We start from the raw sequence: 25,841 nt of genomic DNA, 5'->3' as shown, positions 1-25,841 counted from the left end.
TATTAAGCTACTAGAGAGTGTCTGAAAGAGGGCAACAAAGATGGTGAAGGGCCTTGAGGGGAAGCCGTGTGAGGAGCGGCTGAGGTCACTTGGCCTGTTCAGCCTGGAGAAGAAGAGACTGAGGGGAGACCTCATTGCAGTCTGCAACTTCCTTGTGAGGGGAAGAGGAGGGACAGGCACTGATCTCTTTTCTGTGGTGGCCAGTGACAGGATCCGAGGGAATGGCCTGAAACTGTGTCAAGGGAGGTTTAGGTTTGATAGTAGGAAGGTATCTCACCCAGAGGGTGGTTGGGCACTGGAACAGGCTCCCCAGGGAAGTGGTCACAGCACCTAGCCTTCCAGAAATCAAGAAGCATTTGGATGATCCTTTCAGGGACATGGTGTGACTCTTGGGGCTGTCCTGTGCAGGGCCAAGAGCCGGAACTTCAATGGGTCCCTTTCAGCTCAGGATATTGTATGATTCTGTGAACTTCAAACATCTTATATTCCCTCTATTTACTTGAGGAGCAGTCTATCAGACTGCTTAGCCCCTTGCCTCACATTATCCTTAGAGAAGCTCCCTGAAGGACCAAGATTTTTTTCGTGTGGCAAAAAAAGAAAATCACCAGATGTGTTTTGAGCTTTACAGGCATGAACAAAGCATTTTAGAGGTTTTTTTTGTTTTGTTTTAATTATTTTTTTTCCCCTGTAACGATCTCCAAAAGCTTTTTATACTCTGGTTTCAAAAACATTCTTGTTACATTTGATCATTTTTTTTCTACATAGACTCAAAATTTAGAGTCTACGCTGCTAGGTCTTGCGCTTGACCTATGAAAATATTAGATATAACTCTGCCCCATTTTTTTTCTCTCAGTGAACAAATACAGAAGTTAAAAAATGCCAAGAACTATATGTGGCATCAGTTCTATTGCTCTTGTAGATACATATTCATCCTGTGCAGCATTTCAGTACTTATATGATAAGTAATAGTATTTATTTTTCTTTAAGAACTTACAGTATACATTAGTAGTATTTGTACTAATTTACTATTAGTCAAGCTCAGGTCACATGCTGTCAGAATATAAACAGAGAAGAAAGGAAAAGTCACTAATGTATTGCATGACAGGAAAGCAATGTTGGCACGGATCAAGAACTGCAATTTCTTTAGCAATCTTTCAATCTCTAACAATTAAAGTCTACACAAAAATTTAGTCGTTGACATCCTACTGCTATCTATGTAAGAAAAAAGCCCCAGGACTGTTTCTGTCAGACCTCTACCAGATGCATCCTATACATGTGTCTGACTATTACCAGAGGAATCTGTTTAAATCGAGGGCTTTGCCTGTTTCTAAGAAGCACCTACATACAGAATTGTTCAACATATACCCACCACTCCTATCCATTTGCTTTAAGAGCTTCTGACCTTTTTTAACCTATGTTCCCGCTTTTAGATTTTGTCTTGACAGCCCAGAGCATCCCTATTCAGGCTGACCTATATGTACCCGCATGTTTAGTCAAAACTTCTGAAGACACCTGATCACTTTTCTGTATTGGGCACAGGCAGGGAGACATACATACCACAGAAAAGAAAAGTAATTTTCAGTTTGGGATTCAAATGAAATGCTGAAGTTACAAAGCAGATTTTCTGTAGTCTCTGGACTACAGAACATTGTTAGCATTGTGATGACATGGATACTACTATCTTTTCTGAAGTAGAGAATGTCCTCAGTAAGTCATTGCAGCATATATAAGACAAGAAATAAGCCTGAGAAATCTATGCCCAATCTGTATGAACATAGTCTATCTTTATCAGAATGTTTATCAGAGGACCCCCCCCTAAAAGTTTTTATAATCATTGTTTCTATATAAACCCAAAAGGATGGGAAAAACAATCTCAGGTAGATGCTCAAAGAGTGACATAAAATTTAATGGAAAAAACAGGCACAAAACCCAGTGGTAGCAGGTGCTATTTTAACTCTAATAACCTTTATACACCTATGAAGTGCTGACAGAAGCCTTAGCTGTAAAGTCAGTTTTCTATTGATGAAAGGATCCACCCACATGGATTCAATTGCAGGATCAAGGGCATCAGTCATGTAATACTCTTTAGAAACCACAGCATCCCTGTTCATTAAAATTCAGACTTTTGTGCCTGCTGTGCGCTGCCATTTTACACAGGTGTAATTGATTTTAGGAGTGCTAGAACATCACCCCAAATATTTATAAAATGCATCTGTTAACTATGAAGTCCTGTTTTCTCTGGATCTCCGGCTAGGCTCTGAAATGAGTTTTCCTAACTGTTAACTATTTCTTGAGTCACTAAGTCCATGTCAAAATGTGAATGGATATGCATTAGTCCAACAGATCAATATTGAAAGCATTAATTTTAGCCCAAACAGTACAGAAGCAACATTTGACAGCCATATGTCAACTAGAACTCATTAATAAAATAGCCCACGTTTAACTCAGCAGTACAATTATGGTGGTAAAATGCTGCACAATAAGGCTGGCAAAACCTGGCTTAAAGCTAATAATCACATTGAGTCACTGAAACAAATCTAAACATATGAAAAGGCCTCAGGTGTTGAAGGAACTCATACCAAGTATAATATTTTGTAGTCCCAGCCCATTATCAGAGAAGAGTATTAGCTAATACTGAGTTTCCTGTAAGCTACAGACAGAAAAATTTCTATTCTATGTGTTCAAAACCAAAACAAGCAGGCATTTCTAGTGGAAGTTGTCCCTGCTTATGGCAGAGGGGTTGGAACTAGATGATCTTTAAGGTCCCTTCCAAACCCAACCACTCTAGGATTTTACGATTCCTCTTTGAAGTTGTTCTCTCCAATTTGACTGCTTTACCTGCTGAGTTGAGCAAAAAAAAATAGCACTATGTTTTGGTCTCTATTTAGGCACAAGGCCTAGAAGAGGTCTGAAATGAAAAAGAAAAATTAAAGCTAGGATTTCCAAAATGCGTGAAAGCCTTATCTCTGCCACAAGAGCTATTCACATCAAAACAGTCAAACCCTCATGAGTTTCATGATCCAGAATATTAGATTACAAGATCTTCGTCGAATTAGGAGCAACTCCATATCGTCACAATGAGTTTGTTCCACCTGACACTGCTATCTCATAACTTTACTGTTTCAGAGAAGGATTTATCTACGTGACACCAGAATACTTCTTCAGATGGTGTTAGAAAAATCTGGCTTTCAATTTATCAGTAAGTTCTTCAATAAATTTCCAGAAATTTTTAGACAGTAACATAGGTTAGCTTTTTACACCAATGAAAAGTATGCACATACTCATTTGCTGAACTATCCCTTAAAGCCCACATAGTAAAAGCAAGCACATGCTCAAAGTTCTTACAGTTTAGATTCTAAAGCTGAGATGCATGAGAGGGAAATGAAAACTCCAAATAAAAAGCTAATTTTAAAACTATTTTTAACATTAAATTTAAATGTAATTTAAATTACAAGTATCCTACATATATTCTTAGAGACTTAAAAAAAGTAAGAAAAATCAATCAAATCAACCTTATGAGGGCATAAAGGCACCTCTTATAGTCATAGGACAATGTTAAGCCCCTAACATATGCAATTTTTTCAAGTACTTTCAACACATTGAGGAATATGTATTGGTTTCTGTTTCTGAAACTTCAGACTCAGTTACTCATTGACATAATCGGTTTCACTGCAAGATTACTACAGAACAGCAACAGATGTTAACATTGCAATTCAAAGTATGCTGAAAGAATTGCAGAAACATTTCTCAGCCTCTAAAGCAAAGTCTGTTCAGAACGTGATCTAGTAACTGCCTTTACATACCTGACGGACAAATCCTTTCTCTGTACTTGCCTGTCCAATTGTTATTTTGCGCAGGAATCTGTCATTTGTATCCACCACTGAAATAAGGGAATAGGAAAAGCAAAACATGTTAACAAGGACTTGGGGACCTGGGTTTTTCAAGACATACCTCTTGCTATACATGTAAGATTCAACTACTCAAACTGTATAACCAGACAGCCTCACATGTGGGCACTGACTTGGTTTTCTCCCTTCTAGTTGATACTATTAGATGACAGGTTGAAACAACTCAAGTACAATTTATTTGAACAGTATTTAGAGGTAACAGGTTCTTAATATTCTAACATACAACTTAATATTTTACCTACATAAGATAAACCTCAGTCAATACAATGCACCAGACCTACTTCAAATCATGTGCCTCATCACTGACTTGTTAGGAATTGATTTTAAGACTGCATGTTGTAGGTTAGACTTGGTCTGTTTCTCTTTTCAAGGATGATTATGTTGTCAGATTGTTTCTTCTAGACAAGTCTCTTTCACACACATCACAGTAACTAACTCCACATTGAGCTGCACTGCATTCAAAGGAAGATTTTTTTTTCAACTGTCAAGATAAACCATCTGCTATTTAATACAACTTCAATTTCAGACAATTGTATTTCTAACCTGGAAACACTTTTGGTGTTGCAAGGGCATGTCCAAATCATCTTGCGGAATTGCAAACTTCACTAACAATCATCGCAAGCCAAGTTCTCCAATTCTGCACTTACAACACTCAACTTCAAACCTGCCTTTGTAGTAGCCAAAAGGAAGGACTGAGAATAATCGAAAAGCTCTCATCTGCTGAGAACTGATCAGGATGCTTCCTAGGAAGAAACATTAGGAGGATGTCCTGCATAATATCGTTATCTCTGAAGTGGATTTGACAGATGGACCACTCAGTGAATAGGGAATTGGCTGGATGGTCACATTCAAAGTTGCATTCAATGGCTCAGTGTCCAAGTGGAGACCAGTGATGAGCAGTGTTTCTTGGGTTCAGTATTGGCACCGGCACTGTTTAACATCTTCCCAGCAACATGGAGAGTGAGATGGAGTGCATGCTCAGCAAGTTTGCCAATGACACCAGGCTGTGCAGTGTGGTTGATGTGCTGGATGGAGAGAAGGAATGCCATCCAGAGGGACCTGGACAGGTTTGAGAGGTTGGCCTTTGCAAGCCTCGTGAAATTCAACAAGACCAAGTGCAAGGTCCTACATGTGGTTTGGGGCAATATCAAGCACAAGTACAGGCTGGGTGGAGAATGCATCAAGAGCAGCCCTGGGGAGAAGAACTTGGTTGATAAGAGCCAGCAATGTGTATTTGCAGCCCAGAAAGCCCAGTATCCTGGGCTGCATCAAAAACAGCATAGCCAGCAGGTTAAGGGATGTGATTCTCCCCCTTTACTGTGCCCTTGTGAGACCCTACCTGTAGCACTGAGTCCAGCTCTGGGGCCCCCTACATTAGAAGGAGGTGGACGTGTTGGAGCGAGTCCAGAGGAGGGCCATGAAGATGATCAGAAGGATGGAGCACCTGTGTTATGCAGACATGCTGAGAGAGTCGACACTGTTCAGCCTGGAGAAGGCTCCAGGGAGACCTTGTAGCAATTTCCATTACTTAAAGGGGTTTACAAGAAAACTGGAGAGGGACTTTTTACAAGGACATGTAGTGATAGGACAAGGAGGCATGTCAATCCCTACAGAATACAAAAATAGAGTCTTTCTTTCTTACAGGCTCTGTAGTCCTAGAAATGTTTCAATTTGCGCCAACCCTAAAATAAAGGGGGGAAGACACTTTTAAACAGTTCAGCCTGTAGCTTGCCATTCAAATCCACATCTACTAAAAGACTGACTTGTGTTCATTTATAAGCAGAGAATCAAGGAACCTCGAGAGAAGTTCTCTGTACTCAAGGTCTGTGCAAATCAGCTCTTTCCACTGCTTTTAGAAATTAACAAATTTGTCTGTACAGAAAAGGATGACATAATCACCCAAGAACAAGAGGGACTTTGAATCTCAATCTTACTCAACCCCAATTCAGGGTTGCGAGTGAGTTGGAAGAAAAACAAGGTTTAAGGCACTTCCCCCCTTCCTGGACATTTCTCTTGGGGCAGTTGTAAATACCATACATGCCTTCTTTCCACTACATGGTATTTAGGCCTCTAATTTCTTCAGGAATTCCATTTAAGGGATGGTGCAACACAGATTCAGCTAACTCAGTTTGGTTTCTATTTATATACAGTCATACTCTAAAGTAGTACAATACTGGCAGAAATTACAGGACAGAGCCTGGGACATGGAAGCCATAGCTTTGTACCAAGCTGTGGTACCATATGCCACCATGAAGGCATATGGCAAGCTAATCTCTCAAGCACAAACTTTTCCCTTCTCCTCTTAGGAAACTCAGTTTCACAAGCAGCCTTAAGCAGACTTAAGTGTCTTTCCTGCCTACACAGGTACTGCTGAGGGCAGGAACTAGCCTTCCCACCAGCCTGGACAGCCAGTGGGCTGCTTTTTATTGGTCCTTCCTAGTGAAATCATGTAACCTGAACATCCTTACTGTGAATTGTAACTGCCCCTGCAACTCCTTCTGGTCACTGGGATATACTTACCTTCTTACTGTGGTCATTCATTCTCCAAGAAGATTCCAATAACTGCACTAAGTAGTAATAAAATAAGAAATAACTTGTTTTGCCACAAAAGCAATTTTTCCTTCTCTAAATTTCCCCTCTTTCTTTACCCAAAGCAAATGTTTCACAAAAGTTTATTTTCAAACAAGTGCTAGGTTTAATGTATCCAATTCTTTATTCTCTAGAAATGTAAACAGAATCCAAATACCAGGGGAAGGGTAAGTAAGGGGAAGCTTTCCTGCTTTTCAGCATGTTGTATGTGTTCAAGTTAGTATAAGATGACAATGAACTTTAAGCTTGTGACACTTCTATGGAAACAGGTCCTGATGAAAATTAATTTTCAGAAAATCTGATAGCTTACTCTTCTTCCCCACAAATTCCCTGGTACGTAACAAGCTTCACAGACATATGGACTGGGGAAACAGTCCTAAATAAAACATTTTCCAAGTTATCTAAAACATTCCTAAAGCCAGTATTTTTTTTATGAAATGTTTAAGGTATATACATCATATAGAGCTTTGTGGAATAGAAATTCCACTAACATTGTTTGAGATGAATTAAATAACTCACTTGAGGTTAACAGCTGTTGAGCAATTTTGCCTCCTCCCAAACCCATGCTGATAAAAACGAGTCATATTACATTAAATATTTATATTACTCCTTCACCCTAATACAGGTCTCTTCCAGACACACTGTGTGACTAATAAAAAACATCTTATGCCACATCCTCAGAATTACTTTGAGAAAAATATCCCAAGTTTGAGACGACATGCACACAAAGGGCACAGTAAAGCATGACCGAGACTCCTCAACAGATTCACCTTTTTCTCTAAGCATCACAATACATTCCGTTTAACAATAATTTTTGAACTAATAACTTCAGTGTTTGAGAACTAAGAAGGAAAATAAAATTCAGTGGTATTTAGCTCAGAACTTTATGCATAATTTACTTCCTCAAAAAAGAAAAAGACAGATACAGAAGTTGAGGTAAACACTGAAATCTGACCCAGCACCAAAACTGGAAAAAGCAGAGGGAGTTGCCTAAGGGTGGATATCAGTTTGTCTGGCAACTTTACCACATTTTTAGCTCTTCTTCCTAATGAAGCAAACAACTCAAGACACTTTAAAAATAAGAAAAACACATAATCCCTTAAGCCTGTTTAGTCTCTCGAGCTACCCAGGCTGTTGAGCTGGAGAGGATGAGGGACCAAAATCAAGAAGAGTAACTACAAATAATCTAAAACCATAATAGATACAGTTATGAAAAGAATGGCTAAGATCTGTAAAATGCACAGAAAAGACACTTCCATATGTTTGAAGATGTATTACCTAATGTGAGAGAGACCAGGGATGCATTTAAACTTTAAAAGAAACCTGTATTTCAGAATTTTAGCAAAGTCTCTTGAGTTATTGCAGATATTTGGCCAAGTTTAGAGCAATACGCTACACTCACATTTGTTATGCATCTACGTTTCACACTTGCAAATTGGTTATTCTTACAGTCAGAGAGCAGAAACAATTCTGATTCAGGTAACATTAAGCAAAATAAGAAATAAGCTATTAAATCCAAGCTGAAGTGAGGCTTTCTGACTACATACCTCTTTGCCATGTTATGGTAGATGGGTCAATATCAAGGCGTGCAAATTTGCTGATCTCTTCTTCTGTTAAAGTCTCGGGATCAGTCTTGTTTATTCCCAGCTTCTGCAGACAAAACAAATTAAAGAAGTACAGTGAAATGCCTTATTTGCTTCAAATGGTATAGCTCCTCTGGCTTATCAACCCCACACATGTAAGTGAGGAGTTTCAATCTTAACAATCCTCTTTCAAAAAAATGTAATCCCATCCCATAAAGATTTTTTTTTTTACAATGGACTTCTTTTTTAGATATAAGGAATCATTATACTAAGAATCATTCACAGCAAAATAAGTCAGTTATATTGGAAATTATGATGCATGTATTTGAATGTTATGAAGCCAAACTATTTTTTACTTAGTTGCAGCTTATATGAAGAGAGAAATCCATTTCAAATGCAGAGATAACTAGTATGTCATGAGTAACAGAAACACTTCCTCTCCTTCCCTAACCTGTTACCTGTAACAGTGTAAATGAGGACAAAATGAAAACACTCAGAAATTCTGATAGAACAATCTGTGAGAGGGACTCCGCTTTAGAGTCAAGCAGGCATCACCCACAGTTTAGTTTACTGACATTCAGTTGAGCAGCACAAAAGCTTACAATGTTATGAGAACTTTCTTTTCCTCCCTTCCCAAAACAGAGGCTGGTACTACCTCTATCCCCCTTTCCACACCCCAATACCACGTGTGCACATGGCAGCTGTCCATCCAATGACTCTGAAACAATACCAGTCAGGACTTATAAGCCAACAACAAACATGAAATTGGACACAGAAGACTGAAGCTGTCCTTAAGGGTCATATTCTAGGGGTTCAAATTCTCTTTATCCTAAGCTAGTAGACTGTTTTGCTCTCTAGGTATTTATCAGAATGGCATTCTCAAATCCAGATATGTTATTCATACATGAATTGCACAGGAAGCTCTTCTGGAGGCATTTAGGAAGCAACATGGGATGCAAAAATACACTATATGTATAAATGTACTTCTACCCCTTGAATGAAGTACACTGTCAAATTGACATCAATAAAACCCCAGAAGTATATGCTATAATAAATTTTAAAACCAGAAAATATTGCAAAACCAAAGAATGTGAGCTTTCAAATGTGACTCTACCATAATAGGAAAAGTATTTTAAAACCTCTAACTTTAATATTTCATCAGAAAAGACACAGCATTTAAAAACATTACTGGTTTACTTCAGGAGAAAAGAATAGCAAAAATGTTAGTTATGAAAATAATATCAGGCCCAGATCCTATTACTCCAAGGATGTTGCTTTCAGAAAAAAGTCTGGACTTGATAAATTCATGAGGGTTGATATAAACTCAGTCCCATACATCAAATAATTTTAAACAAGTTGTGTAAGAGAATGTATATAATTTTTTATATATACATATATTTATAATTGAGGAGAGACTGTATTAACAACTTACTCTCAGACGGGCAAGCTGAATAGCAGAAAATCCTCTCACGCCATTAACTACTGGAACCAGCCTATTATACAAAGACTAGAAAAAACACACAAGAAGTTAACGAAAGAAAAAGTTATAAAAAGCTAATTCTTTTCAAATTTATTCCACCTAATTTCATTAAGAATTTTCCAACCACGTAAGTTGTGGACTTCAGGTTAGCCATTTAAAAATCAATTCTGATAAGGTGGAAGGCTTCTGAGCAATCTCTATGTCTAAAATCCAATTACCAAAAATTACTAGGTTTCTATGTTTTACCAAAAAAAAAAAAAAAATAAAAATTTGAAATTAGGAACCTCTCAAAACTTGGCCAAGGCCCAAATTATTCAAACTATAATCAACATTTGCAAACTGGCCAAAGTGCACGCTTGTGTTGTACCAAGTAAAGGGAATATGACAACCCTGCTCAGTTTTAACACTGCAGCCAGAAAGAAGAGGCTCCTTCCTTTCTTTCTCCCTTCCCTTTGAAGACTCAAGTTAGCATTTGTGTTAAGGTCACAACAGGTTTAGCAGAGGGAAAGTTTATTTTTCCCCACATCTCCTTCTTCTTAAGGTACATCATATCCAACTACACATCAGAAGAGTAAATTGTAATTTTAAGTGGAGTTTACAAATTATTGAAAAGTATAATATTATATATAGGGAACACATCCTTAATAACAATATTTAGTACAGTCTGAAATAGTTGTCAATATTCTGGGCATAAGATCCTTATCTTAAAGACTACCTTATGATAGCCATTTGCCAGAAAAATGTATTCTGTAAGGAAAATTTCACAGCAGAACATAGAATGGCTTCAGCAATAGTTCCTGTTCATATGGTGAAAATATAAAAATATAAACAAGTTGTTTTGCTTTGAAATGCAGTTTATTGAAAAACCAAGAAGAAAAAATGTCATGTGGATATGAGAAAATAATTCTCACCTTATCAGACTGAGTGTTTTCATGCAAGATCCTAGCATCAATAGCAGCAGCCAGCAAATTATTTGCAGCAGTTATGGCATGAATGTCTCCGGTCAAATGAAGATTGAACTAGAAGGTGAAAGCAACAAGATCTTTTTATAAGAAAACATTTAATTTAATTTATGAATCTCAGACAAATCAGCAGCAGCAATCTGCTTGAGGCTGCAGCCCTGATTAGTCACCTGTTTGTGTAGATTACATATTTCCAGGCTGAAAACACACTGAGCCATATGAAGGACTTGTTCCCACCTGAGTATGTGGTAAACTACCCTAAGCTTAGTCAAACAAAGCCACAAACATCTTCATTCTTTGCTAAATGATTCAAGAATGAGAAGCCAAGGGCTTCTCAGTGTCACATAATTAATACTAAATCAGTTTACTGCTGGTAATTACTAATTGACCTGGACCAGAGGTGTAGATTACTGCTGAATCTCCCCCAGAGCACACCAAGCATGCTGGCTTTGGGGCTTTTGGTATGTCAGCTTTCTGCTAGCTGCAGAACATCTTATAACCTCACTGTTTGACCAACAAAGTTTTATGGAAAACTCCAAAATCAGCATCTTAGGTTAAATTAAAACTTGTGTTACATAGGTACTGTATTTCTATGAATCTGACAGAGGAAGTCAGAAAGTCAGTTTTAATGACACTTCAGAGCCTACTGTGGAGGAGTAGTGACAGCAACCAACGCAAGCCCTTGACTTCTCTTAGGGTGAAACTGTTACACATTTCCAAACAAGCACTGTGAATATCACATAATCATTAAGGTTGGAAAAGACCTCCAAAATCATCAAGTCTGACCTTCAACTGAATACCATCATGCTCCTTAAAGTGTATCACAAAATGCAAGTTGAGGCTGTCTCACCTCCTCCATGGGGATCACTTGAGCGTATCCACCACCAGCTGCTCCACCTGTACAGGAAAGCATATGGTCTCATCAGACTCCCACCGGTTTTGAAAAAAAACTCCATCTTTAAATAAACAAAGTGAAACATACAGTGTTGATGACATATTTTCAGTATTTTTATTTCTATCAAAAAAGACCAGTGATGTTCTCAAATAAACAGGATTTCCTTAACCTTGCTGGCTTTTTTTCAGCAGATAGTAAAAAGGGAATTCTAGATCTGAAATGAAAGCCTATACGTGATGGCTGGCACAGGCTTTGGCTACATAAGGGCTGCCCTCTGCTCTTGCCCAGATTTAGGACACAGTCATGCACATGCAGCTGTTGGGTGGAAAGACATGGCAGTCACAAGCAAGAACTGCTTCTGAATGAAATCTTCGCACCCTCGCCTGAGTGCTCCTTTCCCCCTGCCTCTCAGGGTACAGGCAAAGAAATCTGCTGTAGCCTATGCACAAGTTGAGTGGAGGGATTAAAGCACTCACATGCACCAGTCTTAGCTGAGAAGCACCAAGCACCAGGAGCCTTCCAGCTGAAATCAAACTTTTTAACTTAAACTTCAGCAAAGCAAAGTAGAGCAGATGGGCAGTGCCCGTTAGGCACCAATTTCAGCTGAAAAATGGCAAAAAAAAGGATTGCATTACTTCCTATCAGCATTGAAGACAGGCTTGAAATCTGGCTTGGTCTTACCTGGCCCTCAGGCCTCAGGGTTTCTAGGCAAAAAGGCAGCAGGCCACGATTAGAGGTGACAGCTCAGGAGAACAGAAAGAAGAAGTTCAGACCTAGCCAAACATATGATGCTGACACAGCTGAACCATATGCACAACTGCTGATTTCGTTGTATTGATTGGAAATATCCAGTATGGACTCTTCCTCAAGGAATAATTAAACAATAACACTTATGAACATATTTAGAGAGTCTCCAAGTAGAGGAGTGGCTGGAAGGGTGTGTGCTCACAAAATTCCTCCTGGCTAATACATTCCTCTTCCTTTCATTACATTTGGGCTTTATCTGCATTATCAATACACGCTGAGTGCATGAACATAGATATGAACCTTGCACAGGAAGTTGTGTGCAAGACACCTTTAGCTATTAGTTACATAAATATTAAAAAATCAAATATACTACCACTCGGGCAATCCACCGAGTGAAGTAATTAGGAAATTAAAAGAGAAGAAATAAAAGAAAAAACAAAAAAGCTGTATTTCCTTTTAATCTGAAAGAGGTCATAGGTTCTGCAAATGTTAGGTACCTTTAACTCCAAATGTAGGTCCTTGAGAAGGTTGTCTCAGACAAGCAAAGGAATTAATTTTAAGGTGTGCAGTAAGTGCCTGAACGAGACCAACTGTGACTGTGCTTTTCCCCTCTCCTAGGGGTGTTGGGGTTATTCTGGAAAAACAAGAAAAAGATTAATCAAATTCTTTGCTGATGTCAGCCTGGCTAAGGATATCTGAACCTAAAGCTTTTGATTTCAATGAAGAATATTTGTACAGCAAATTTCAATAAGATTACTTTATCTTCACAAAAATACTGCCACAATGTTAGCCCCTAGCTCCAGCTGAAATGCTAATATACATGTGTCTTCTATTTAAGCAATTTACTATGATAGCAGAAAAAGAGAAGATTGTTTTGGCAAAAGTTCTAAAAAGAATATATTGAATTTAGACATTTTTATTACAGCACAAAAATCTCACCAGTTTCATTAACAAACCATCCATCACAATACTCTAAGCATGTATTAATACTCTTCTGTAGTAATGCATGAGATCTTTTATTTCCACTGCTCAAACTTTGAATGAAATAATAGAATATTTTAAATTAAATAACCAACACTTTTGTTTGTAGAGCTCAACTATCCCTCTCCAGCTTCCATGTCATCATAACCCTCGACAATGACAGATCAATTGCCTTTCAAATAAAACAGGACACAAAATTCACTATATTCAACTTAACTTTTCACTATATTCAACTTAACTTTATTTTACACTTGAGTTTCATGATATTTTTGCAGATTTCAGGGTGATAAGGGACAATGACAATCATAGTCCACACAAAAGCTCAAAAGCATCATGCTACAGCTCCCACATCTAGACCAAATTGAATAGAATTTTAGAAAGATATCCAATCTCAAATCAAAGACTCTAACCTCCACTATATTCTTGTCCCTAGAGAACACTCGATTCTTGCCCCTTTAATGAAGGGACAATGACAGCTGATTTTGCAAGTAGAAAATTTATCAGCCTTCAGTGAATGAGAGACATCTCAGTTTAAGTGATGTTCTTCCTACTTCCAACATCATCACATTTGTTTATGATCCATGTTAAAATTCCTTGATTTGATCAACATAACTGGTTTACTCTGGCCTCAAATCGGGAGGCCTGGAGACACACCATCTATAACACTGCTGTTTCCTTTGAGAACACACACAGGATCACTCTTGAGGAGAAAAGACAACGCAGAAAGAACCGTGTCTTGCAGAATATACCACCTAAGGAGTCTTTCTGCTGTGCCTTTTGCAATCGGACATGTCTATCTCATATTGGCCTCATTAGCCACCAGCGCACTTATAACAAATGTGGATAGAGCCTTCCCAAATCTTCATTCGCGAAGCCTAGCCATGATGATGTTAAAATTGTGTAGGGGTGCTAGGGTTTTACTCCTCTTTCTGTTTTTCCTTGTTGAAGTATGAACACATCTCCAAAGTGCATTGAGATGATTCATTTTAGGCACAGCATTTCTTTTTCTGACTGGCAAAAGACAAAAGCCCCACCCCAGTCCTTTTTCCACTCACATCATTTTCACAAATCCTACTGTATGGCAAAGTGTAACCATTCATATCTTTGCTGCCTTCTCTACCTGCAGAGAAGTACTTTGGTGAAGCTGATGTTAAGAACTAATGTTCATTCCCAAAGAAATACAAGCATGCACACACATTGTAGTGAAAGGGGAACCCTTGTCCTATGACCTCTTCAAAATTTGAGCTAAAACATCTAGATCTAATTAGAAACACTTCCTTTCCCCACCAGTAATTTTTCCAAGATATTGCTAGCCTCAGATCACAATTCAAATGGCATAAAAGCATTAGCATAATCATAAGATTCAGTTTAGTTCAGTAAGTTCACAGATTGGCAAAATCCATTCTTTGTCTCACAAATGTAAACAGATGAGAAACACTAACTTTTCACAAATCTATCTTTTACAGCAGCATCAGATCCAGGGCTTTTTTTTTTTTTTTTTTTTTAAAGAAACCTTTCTTAAGTATGTCTGGAAAAATTTGGGCAACAGGAGGCAAGCCAAATTAACAACTTCATACTGTTCTAGGAAAAGAATTTCCTATTTAGAAAAGTAGTGTTTTAACTAAAGTTCCAGTGAAATCAATGGAGTTTAGCACATCTATAAGAGAATCCCTGAGCTAAGACTCTTCACCTTGAACTGCTCTTATATGACCATGTATTACATGGGTTACTTAATGTAGGCATTTGGGTTTCGTAATTTTTTTCCACATTTATAACATTGTGTTCACCAACCATCAAACTCTAAAACATTGTCAATAACTTACTATCCAGGCTATTTCATCATCCTAGAATGGTACTCCTTTGACTTAAAAGGAATTCACAGAATTTTAGCAAAATACCTGTGTAGAGCCAACAAAAGGTGGGAGAATTGGAGCATATCTTTAATCTGCTCTCAAAAGTGGTTTTGGTCCCTGTCATCTTTTATCTGTACTTGGACTTCTTATTTCCTTCTGATCTACTGCAGTAGCATAGAAGCCTACTTCATTTCTTTTACTTTCAAGTTTGCAGTTCCCAGAAGAATGGATACTTTTAATCTCTACATTGTCAGGACAGGGAGCCCTCAGGGTTTTACTGTTGCCACAACAATAGCTTCCAGTTTTTCCATCACTATTTTTGCCATCTCTTTTTTGTCCTAGGATTCTTACTTTTGTACAAACATGCTTCTTTCAGAGCACCACAGCCAGGTTAAAATCACTTTCGCTACCAGTTTCACTCTTCTGACTACTGTTCTAACACTGGTTTCCCAAAACCCATTCAAATCATTCTTAGCATTGTTTCTTCTTACCCCTTGTTCTCCTACTATCTCATTAATTTTTCTCTATTGTCCTCATCTCATTTACTTGATCCTCTTATTCCAGATTAAAGCCAGATTTATGAGTAATCTTGAAGCATTACTGCACTCAAAGACCTAAGAAAGTAAAAACTATTTAGCTATTAATTATTTGAAAACAATAACAACAAAACAAAAAGGAAAAGCAACAAAAGCAAAACACCAAAAAGCAAACTATGAAAGAGTCTCCTATAATTGTTTACTGGAAGTTACCAGTAAAGAACTTTACACAAACCCCAAAAACTCAGTGCACACAACGTCTATATTACTAACGGAACAACCTGTATTTGCAATGCTTCCTATTGGTGGCTATCTCTATTTCTGAATATCAGACACACGAAGCTCACATTCAAGAGAATTCAGAGACACCATCACTAAATTATTTACTCAGTTGCAGCTCAAAACATGGCAGGTGGCTGACCTGGCATGGACAGCAAGGCAGGGACTCTTTACAACTCTTATGAAACAAGCCAAATCAAAGATGCAGCCTCCTATCCAGTAAAGGAAAGGAAATTGGAATAGACAAATACATAACCAAGAAGGCATGTTGGTAGTAGCATGAAGGATAGTATCTATTTGTCACAGAAGATAACACACAATCAAGTGCAACATTACTAAAATGCTCTTGTAACTTGACTGGCCTATTCTAAAATGACTAGGTAAAATGAGCCAGAAAGCCCTGTGAATTTTCTGTAAGACAGATCTTTTTCCAAAAACCAAAACGAGAAACACACCATTGCTCATTGATTAAACTGACAGGAAGAGATCTTGCCTCTGCTGAATTTCCAGTGCACTGATATACTCTGCACCAGCTCTAAACCTCAGCTTTAAATATTAGTTAAAAGAAAAACAAAACAAAAGTCTGAAATTAAAAGAAAATTTTATTCCAACAATTTCCCTTGGAATGCTTATTTAAAACATCTTTACTTTTGTACCTGGTCTACTTTGATCAGATTTTATAAATACAATAATCAACTTAAGCTGTTTTGTGGACACTGAAATATTTTTGCTGGCTACACTACAGAACCTACACTCTTGTAGCTTAGGTCACTCTATCACATGGGTATAAAATTACAACTGCCAATGGCTAACTTTAGCTCAGTTGTGCAACGTGCAAGATTTCCAGGAGAAATCTTCTTTAAAATGCAGTAAATTTTAATGAATTTCAAGAGACTTTTTACAGCCACTTGCATTATTCTTCAAATTTCTTTAATATGTTTTCAATCAAAACACAGAAATCCCACCATCATTTTCTTCCTTAAAACTTACTTTGCCACCTACCAAGCAGTTATCAGCTCCTTGGCAAAGTAAGTTTTCCATGACACTGAAAGCCTTCTCTCTTTATGTAGACCAAAACAAAGATAAGAATATGCAGACTTTTTGTTTGTTTGTTATACATTGCATTAGTTTACAGCAGAGCTGTTTCTGTGGGAAAGCTACATGAGGTCTCCCAAAGAGAAAATAAACAAACAGGGAGATTCTGTAACTTCCTCACAAGGGCTATGCCAGCCGTTGTGACTCCAGCAAGAACTTTACTGGATATGTGACAATTCTCTTTAAATTTCCTACCTTAGACTTATAGGTATCAGCAGCTTCAAAGATTTTAATAAGCCCATAATTCCTGTGATCCACATGGAAACCAGCCTATGGAGGCCACTTACATACATATGCCATCCAAGATTACAACTGTCAGAAATATATTTCTGAGCACAGAAGTGTTGCAACTACTGTCACCTCAACGAGGTGACATTATGACACCATTGCAGTGGCATCTTCATGTGGGACTAGAACTTCCAAATATAAAAGCACAGATATCACTGTGAAGCTAAAATGACTGAACAAAGACAGGAACAGACCGAGGAATCCTCAACTACAAACTCTTAAAAGCCGCTAAAGCCTCATCCAAGGTAATCCCAATCAGGAGCTGTGCAATGACATGACGAATACCTGACAAACTGTCTCAACTATGACTTTGCTTTGGACTGTCAGACAATTCAGTGCATCAACAGAGGGCTATTTTCCCCTCTTATTCTTCCCTGTATTTTTCCTTTATTATATGTTTTCCCCTTTTCTTGGCTTTTAAGTGCCTTGTGGCCCAAGAAACACAGTGAACAGAAATACAATCCAATACATACCTCTCAGAAGCTAAATGCAATTCCAAATCTGAAAATTGTATCCCCGAAGTATTTACCATCATACAGCTTGTACAAGGCATTAAGTCAGTATTTATTTTCCTACCTTACTGAAAAGGTAGTTCATCACAGAACAATCTATTACTGCTAGGGGAAAAGTACTGATTTTAAATTTTCCAGCATTCAAAACCTAGCACTCTTGCTAAAAGCAGCATCATATTTCGTAATTTTCCCGCATTCTATTATTCCTCATCTTGCATTTTTGAAGTGAATGAGTTTCCAGAATTATCTCGTAAAAGCCACACCACTAGAGCATTTAGAAACAAAATGCTGCAATATATACACACATACGCTCTAGCAAATTTTAGCTGTAATTTCATATTGTGTTTGCAAATATGCTATTTACATTCTTGAATGCATGATTAAGTTACCCCGGGCACTAAACTTAGCTAGTAGGTCATGCACAAGCTTCATTCATTTGCATGCTTTCAGCTTGCAATAAGTGGAGGCACTTTGTGTTAACATATCCAGCAACATACTATTTAGCACACTAAAAGCCTGTATATAGGCAGTTAATGCCCAAGAACCAATTACTACATGGTAACTCATGACTCTGTCCCTACGGTGTCTTAACACGAGCCCTGTAACAAGCCAAACAAAGAGACAATAAAAAAGTAAGAATGAAAAGAAGTGAAAGAAATGCTCTCCATACAGAACAGAATGAAAGTTATGAAGAAATAAAGTCTTCATCCTATTTTTGTGTGACATGATCTGTTAATCAAACTGCAATTTTTCAGCATACAAGTTTGTATTGGATGAGGCACTTAAATATATTTGTTTGCATTTAGAAAGAACAAAAAAGACTTTGGAGTTAGCGGCAACTTTTAAAAAAGCCATAAATACAGCCATCTTTACAGATAAAGAGGTACATTTTAGTTGCATTTTACTGTTCAGAACACCAAGTTTGGTCTCTAGCATACCAGGAATAAACTAGAAGAGCATTTGCAGCAAATATTTATAATTCCTAGACACTGTGAAACATTTAAACCCAAATGTTCAATTACAGGCTCAAATGTTGCTGGCTGCATCACGGATGGAGGTTGGAGATTTTGTAGTTTGTTGAATACCCACACACTTTACACTCCCTTCACATATGCAAAGTTCCCATCATACATTATAAATATTTCTGCCAGGCCAAATAACCTGAAGTATAAGCATATATCTTAAATGTTTCCTCCGAACCACTGAAAATTTATTCTGAAGACCTATACTGCATCATTCTAAAAGAATTTCTAAATATCTTTGGTTATTGTGAACAAACACAATAATCCAAATGGCAGGTTTTGGTTGACCTTGCCTTGGCAGGCAGAGAACGAAGGCAACTGAGGATACTATTTCACTCCCTGATTTCCACACTTCAGTGATACTCGATTTTCATTGTACTGAACATCTCCTCATCAGATAGAGTTCCCTGCTTTTCTTAACATCATTGTTGTCTGCTACAGTTATTTCAGGAAATGAGAACAGCTGAGAGCATACAGACACACATTATATGTATATTTTATATGTAAAATATTTCGAAGTCAAGCTTTGAACTCTCTCAGAAGAATGTTCCCACTGTCATAGCTACCTTGCTGTATAGCACTCCTCCTGCAGCAGATGTGGCTTTGTACTAACCCCACCAGGTTCAACGACTTCAGAGATGTTAAAAATAGCAACATATTGCATCATCAGGTTGTGTAGGCACCAAACTCAGCCGCTTGTTTATGAAACACCATTCAGTATTTGTACATGTTATATCAACTTAAGAAGATACAATTTTCTATTTGTTGCCATCTGCTCATCTTGCTAGTCAAAACTTCTGCATTTCTTCCACATGTATATAGGCTTTCTTCTGTGACAAAAATTGCTTGAGACACCTTCTTTGTAGAAGACAGGGAGACAAAGCAGTGTGAAGAAACGTAAGCACTTGTGTGAGCAATCTGACACAACTAAAATCCACCTGAATGGGGCATTGCAACGTGCTATCTTGCATCTCCGGACATTTTCAAATAACGTCTGCTTCTATGAGAGGTTTGCTGATAGAGAAGCCTGGTTCAGCCTGCAGCATGGTGCCCAGCTGATGCCGCTGACAACACGAGCATGAAAATACATGGTAGCAACTTTCTTCAAACTCAGCCAAATGCTGAACACGTTTTTGCTTCTCCAATGCAGCAAAAAAACCCCAAACCAAAATAAAACTCTACCAAAAGAAACCAAGCTCAACCAGCATTTACTTCCTTCTCTTAACTGCTCCAGCATCCCCAAGAACATCTTTATATGCTGCACTTCTATCACACAGCTTTGAAGAAAGCTTCATAGCTTGCCTCAGCTTTGTAACATCAGGTCTCTCAGTCTACAATGGCTCCATCTCAGACAGTGCCAGAAATCCACTGTGTCTCCGCAAGAAGACAGTAAAGTAAACAGTTTGTGAAACACTAGCCGAGGTGAGGAATCAGTAGATCAAGGTAGATAAGAACAGCCTTCTCCTTCTGGATTAGCCTAAAACTATTTTAAACCTGAGTGGTTTTACTTAAAAGGAAGTAACCATATAGATTAACGCAGAATATAAACAACACATTGCAATTTAAATATTAATGAAAACCTACATTTGTTCACGGGTAGAAGTTTCCACTTAGTAAACTAGGTGAATGAAAAAATTGTGTCACTGAACGCAAGAAAAACCCGAAGCTCTTCAGAAGAGAAGTGCATAATTCCTGCTGAGCTTAGCATTTGCTAGAATCGTGGGAACAGCAAGCAGGATAAGCCTGCCTGGAGACATGTCTACATTTCAGAGAAAAAACGTGGCTTTTTAAACTTTGTAATCTGTTCTTCAATATAAAAGTATTTATTGTTAATATCAACAGATTAGCATGTAGCTTCTGTTAACATTTGTTTATAAACAGACACAATACAAGCAGCCTTAAATACCCAAGTTAAACAATTAAAATTCTGATAAAACAGTAAGAAAAACTCCATGCACCAACACATAACATTTCACAGAATCATAGAACAAACTACCTTTTATAAAATATACTTTACTTCAGTAATAACAGTTTGGAAGAAAAGCTGCATTACTTCAAAAAAGTTCAAAATCTGCTCACTTTCAGAACAGAGCAACATACAGATGAAAACATTCAGGATTCTTATTTGTGCAGTGTATAAAAAAAAAGATGTAAGTTGCATGTTTATATTAATATGAGTGGAAAGAGCGGACACTAATGATGTTACAGTGCATTCTTACCCAGCAACTAGAACATATTTTCCATCTGGCTGATCCTTTAACCTTTCCAGCAGGGACAAACGTACTTTGGCTTTGGTTTGGCCATAGATTTCAATTTCATCTGTAAGCAATCCTATCTCCTTGGCAAGTACATCAACAGCTTTTGGACTCTGTGCTCGGGAAATCTCAATATCACTGGAAAGGAAAACAAATAGGAGACAGGAGATTTCTCTCAGCTTAGGTGGTCGACGACAGAGCACAAAACAACAGCAAATAATCCAACAATGGAGTTACTGTAACGAGTTTTTCAATCCTCTCTCACATTTTATTAACCAAACCTAAATATTAGCTAACACCTAATATAACATTGAAAATCATGTGCAGTGTTTGTTAATTGTTACAATTTCACAGAGTTCTCTCGTTTAATCAGACTCCAAATATTACATAATGCTTTCATATCAAGCTAGAGACGTGTCTGCTGGATGCTCAAGCATGTCCCAACTGGAATGGATGTTTCTGGTTTTGTTTTTCTTTCTCTTCTCCTCCCTCGCAGCATATTTCAGCGCATACGATTTACTGAAAAGTGCATACATTCCTTGGCCAACAGTCACACAAACACATCAGCTATACCTGAGCGCCATGCAAGCTCAGCCTCGCTACTCCCCGATGAGGGCACCAAAGGAAACAAGGCATTTGAAGACCAGCTCATGCTCTTCTAAAACACAGCTAAACTAAGCATGGTCACAAAGGAGGAGTTTAAAGTACAGGGCTCGGGCCAGACATCCAGTGAGCTTATGAATATCTCCAGCAAGGGCTGTGAGTGGCAGCTGAGGTAAGCACACATCACAGATTACCTGAGGGGAGGTGGCTGTAGGCTAGGGGACACTACTGTATTTGGAATTCCTGACCTAAACCACCAGGGGTCTTTGGATTTAATACTCCTTTATGGATTTTTCATTTGGGAGCTTGACCCAGTTGCCCATTATGTCCACATAAGCGTTTGGCAGCTGTAAGCTCCTGCAGCAGTGAAGCCCAGGACCCAGCACACAAGATTTGAGGAGTTGTCTCCTTTGGCAACTTCAAAAATACTTTCAGCCTAACCAGGCTAAATTCCTTCCTGTAGTTTCAGTTGATTACAGTATTTTTAAAGATAGAATCTGGCAACGGTATCAAAGCTAATGTCCTGAACTTTCAAACAGTCTGCAAGACCTTAAGTATCCACCAATGAACACAAAACTACTGGCAGATCTCAACTCTTTGTGTGGACTTTGGCTGTTTTCTGCATCCACCAGCAAACGACCAGTCTGTGCCAATTTAATTGCTCGCAATTCTCAGAGGACATCCTAAATTGGGACCATTATTCAATTATAATTCTCAAGTAGCCCACTTTTGCACCCTGCAGCAGTTAAGTGAAATCCAGAAACCATCCATCCAAGCAATGACATAAGCCAGTACTACAGGACAAGAAGTTACTCAATCACAGCACTAACCTGGAATCCACTTTCTTTCAAAGATATACTAAGCTCATCCTCTTTCATAGAAGGATATATCTTTGACTTTCTTATGCATTACTTCAAGCACAACTAGCAATAAAAATGTAACATGAACAGAAGATGGAGTGGCTTTCAAACATCACATGGCAAAGAATATCTCAAGTTTTCATTGAGAACTTTCTATATTAAGTCCCAGAAAACTATTGGTAAGTTGATGACAGTGTGGTCCCTTAAAGATTTAAGCACAGAAAATTTTCAGGGTGACTATTCTATTCATCAAGTAATTGATGCATTTGACAAGAGGAGAAGGATGTAGACTAAAATGACAAAGTTAATTTGCCTTTTTTAGCTCCTATTAAATATATTGGCCTCTTTACTAAAAGACAGAAGCTATTATTTCAGATCTCAGGCCAGACTACAAGGACTCCCTGCAGCAACCTCAGCCCTTCCTATTTCCCTCATTTCTTCCTCCTCTTCTCCTGGAAGAAACAACAAGGCTTTTCCTAATCTGGAGGTACCAGTACCGGCAAAAAGTGGAAGAAGTGAACTAACCAAGTTGAACACTTATAAATAAATAAAAAGGTAAAGAAATTCTAGATAAATTAAAATTAGATATATTTTTAGAAGTAAAATTGACAGTGGATGCTAACAGTTATCCCTTGGTAAAACCACTGCTGTCATCATTTTCCCATTGAAATTCCCTCAAAAACCTTCAAAGCAACCAGACTTTTAACAACTTAGAACCCATTTAATGACAGGTTGAACACTGATACAAGCAATAAAATGATAAAAGGCATAATTTAACAGTGAATTTACATTTATATGTTAACTACTACTGGGGCTATACAAAACATATGAAATGTTTGTATCTCGTCTATTATTTCTGGTAAATGTTTTTCCTAAAACACAGGAAATTAAAAGATTTGGTTACAAACTAGCATTTAGAAATCCAGATTTGTAGATGGCTCTTTTAGTCTGACAATATATGCTCTATATTAGAAAAAAGAGAATTACTCAATAAGTTACATTATTCAGTATTGCTGGAATTGCGCAATAGTGTTTCTTCTGCATGAATTAAAATTGTTAGGCAAGAAGTCCACCACTGACAATGGTAAGTGATAATTTAAAAAATGCAGGAAAACGTAAAAGATGGGGGAAGGCTCTACATCTACTCACCTGTGTGCTGGGGTTTTTTTTACTGCATATTTGTAAGAAAATTTTCCATTCCAATAGATTTGGAAATACTTCAATTAACACCCAGATCTCACAGAAATCAAAAAGCAGATGTTCTTAGTTTTAGTGCTTAAGCAACTTTGCCTCATTTTCAATGAAAACTCCATCTGTTTCCACACAACGTGGTTTATTACTGCAAGATTACATTTTATTACAGGATACTTTCCATCTGAAGGGTTTCTTTACATTTAAAGAAAAAAAGACATAAAGCTATAGAGTTAACAGAAAAATGCAAGTCCTATTACTGGTTATATTATATGCCATTATAAATTAATTATGTAATTATTTATGTACTAAACACACAGTGTTGTAGAGAGGGTTGTGAATAATGTTTTTCCAGGGTTTTTTTTACCGTCATACTCATGACATCACATACTTTTAATCTAACTTTTAACTGTATTATTTAAGGCTAGTTTTTTCTGGCTTTAGTTCTAGAAATTGAACATGCTGGCCCAGGAAAAGCACAAGCATTTCTTCCCCCTTGTGCCCCTGGATACAACAGAAAACTCATTCTTTTGGCATCTCTGTTTTAAACTACAACTGCGTCCATTGCCATTCAACTGCTGTAAGAAAACAGTGAAAAGTGAATCAAAATGCTTAGAGAAGAAAACATTTTGTTTCAGCTTTCCCAAAACACAGCAGTAGGACTCAGAATTACAGAATCACCGAGTGGCTGAGGTTGGAAGGGACCTCTGGAGGTCATTTGCTCCAACCCCCTGCTCACGTAGGGACATCTAGTTGCCCAGGACTGTGTCTACGTGGCTTTTGAATATCTCCTATGATGGACTCTCCACAACCTCCCTGGACAATCTGTATCAAAGTTTGGTCAACCTCACAGTGAAAAAGTGTTTCCTGATGTTCATGGAGCTTCCTGTGTTTCAGTTTGTGCCCATCGCCTCTGGTCCTGTCACCGGGCACCGCTGAAAAGAGCCTGGCTTGGTCCTCTTTGTATTATTTTACATTATATTTATACACACTGATAAGATCCTTCAGAGCCTCCTATGCTCCAGGCTAAGCAGTCCCAGCTCTCTCTGACTTTCTGAAGTGAGGTCCCTTCAGGGTCTGCATGGCCAAGAAGCAGGCATACAAATAAGCACAAAAAAATTTCAACACTCTCCTGCATGGCAGAATCTCACCTCAAGTACTCAGTTCCTCCCTCCATCAGCCAACATAACCAACAAGTAGCAAAGCACTTTAGCACAGTAAAGGGCTCAGGCTGCTCTAAATGTCAGAGATGTCAGCAGCTGTGCCGAGGCAGACCTGAAATCCCTGTGGCTTGACATGGGCCTTGGGAGGTGAATGACAGGAACTGATTGAAAAGATTCTGGTTATGAGAATAAATATGCTTCCTGGTTTTCACACCCACAGACGAATTTAAAAGTCTAATGCTGAAGAAAGTACTTCTGCTGAGGGAAGGAAATAAATACAAACTCAAATGCCACTGAAATCACTGAGCCTTAACTAAACACCTTCCTACATTAGGGTTTAGCCATTAGGAACTTCACATATCTTTTATTTCTGTTGATGTTGCAGAAAGCTTCAACTCCTTTCCTCAACAAAACCTTCCAGCTATAGGTCTTCATTAAACAAAGCTCGACGCCAATGCACATCATAAAAGTAAAAACTGATAGAAAACAGAAGGATATGGTCCCAATGAGGCATACAAGAGAATAGCACAACATGTAGTTCACATAACATTAAAAATTAATTAGGCATGGGCCATTTTTACATTTGTCACGTTTAACACTGTCACATTTAACACTTGCCCACTCTTTAAATATTTTATTAAATTTTAGTTCTTTAAAAGCACTTATTACCTGGGCACTGGGGAGAGGGGCTGCAGTTTCAAGCAGTGCAGGTTCCACTTCCTGTACTGATGGGACTGGATCCATCGCTCCATGGTTTTTACCATGTTCTGGTTTTAAACAAGGAAACAGCACACACCAGCTGCATCATAAATGCTGAACACTAATTTCAAACTATCTCAAGAGTATGTTGAAATAACTTCTACTGCAAAGGCTAACAAAAAACCCCAAACTTAAAAATCTTTCCATTTCATGCTTTTAGGACAAAAACACTGTCATATTGTTTGACCACGTTTCAAAACAAAACAAAACTCCATTAACACGTAAGTGGGCAGAAAAAAGTCTCTAATTAGGCACGTGGAGATTTTATTCCAGTAAAATG

At 38.0% G+C, this 25,841-nt stretch overlaps 1 protein-coding gene across 5 annotated transcripts in view; it reads right to left on the bottom strand.

Annotated features, from left to right (window-relative positions):
* Positions 1–25,841, bottom strand: part of MTHFD1L (methylenetetrahydrofolate dehydrogenase (NADP+ dependent) 1 like) — a 148,586-nt gene that overhangs the window by 102,113 nt on the left and 20,632 nt on the right. The window contains exons 10-17 of one of the 5 annotated variants that reach the window (XM_064649127.1): positions 25,472–25,569; positions 20,950–21,123; positions 12,662–12,798; positions 11,373–11,419; positions 10,472–10,579; positions 9,513–9,587; positions 8,045–8,147; positions 3,804–3,880 (exon numbers count right to left, since the gene is read on the bottom strand). In XM_064649127.1, coding sequence (XP_064505197.1) covers positions 3,804–3,880; positions 8,045–8,147; positions 9,513–9,587; positions 10,472–10,579; positions 11,373–11,419; positions 12,662–12,798; positions 20,950–21,123; positions 25,472–25,569 — 819 coding nt within the window. The other 4 variants (XM_064649129.1, XM_064649128.1, XM_064649130.1 and 1 more) reach the window with 4 other exon arrangements.

The sequence above is a fragment of the Pseudopipra pipra genome, chromosome 3 (assembly GCF_036250125.1).
Source record: "Pseudopipra pipra isolate bDixPip1 chromosome 3, bDixPip1.hap1, whole genome shotgun sequence".
Lineage (NCBI taxonomy): Eukaryota > Metazoa > Chordata > Aves > Passeriformes > Pipridae > Pseudopipra > Pseudopipra pipra.
This window is presented reverse-complemented; position numbering and strand designations above follow the sequence as displayed.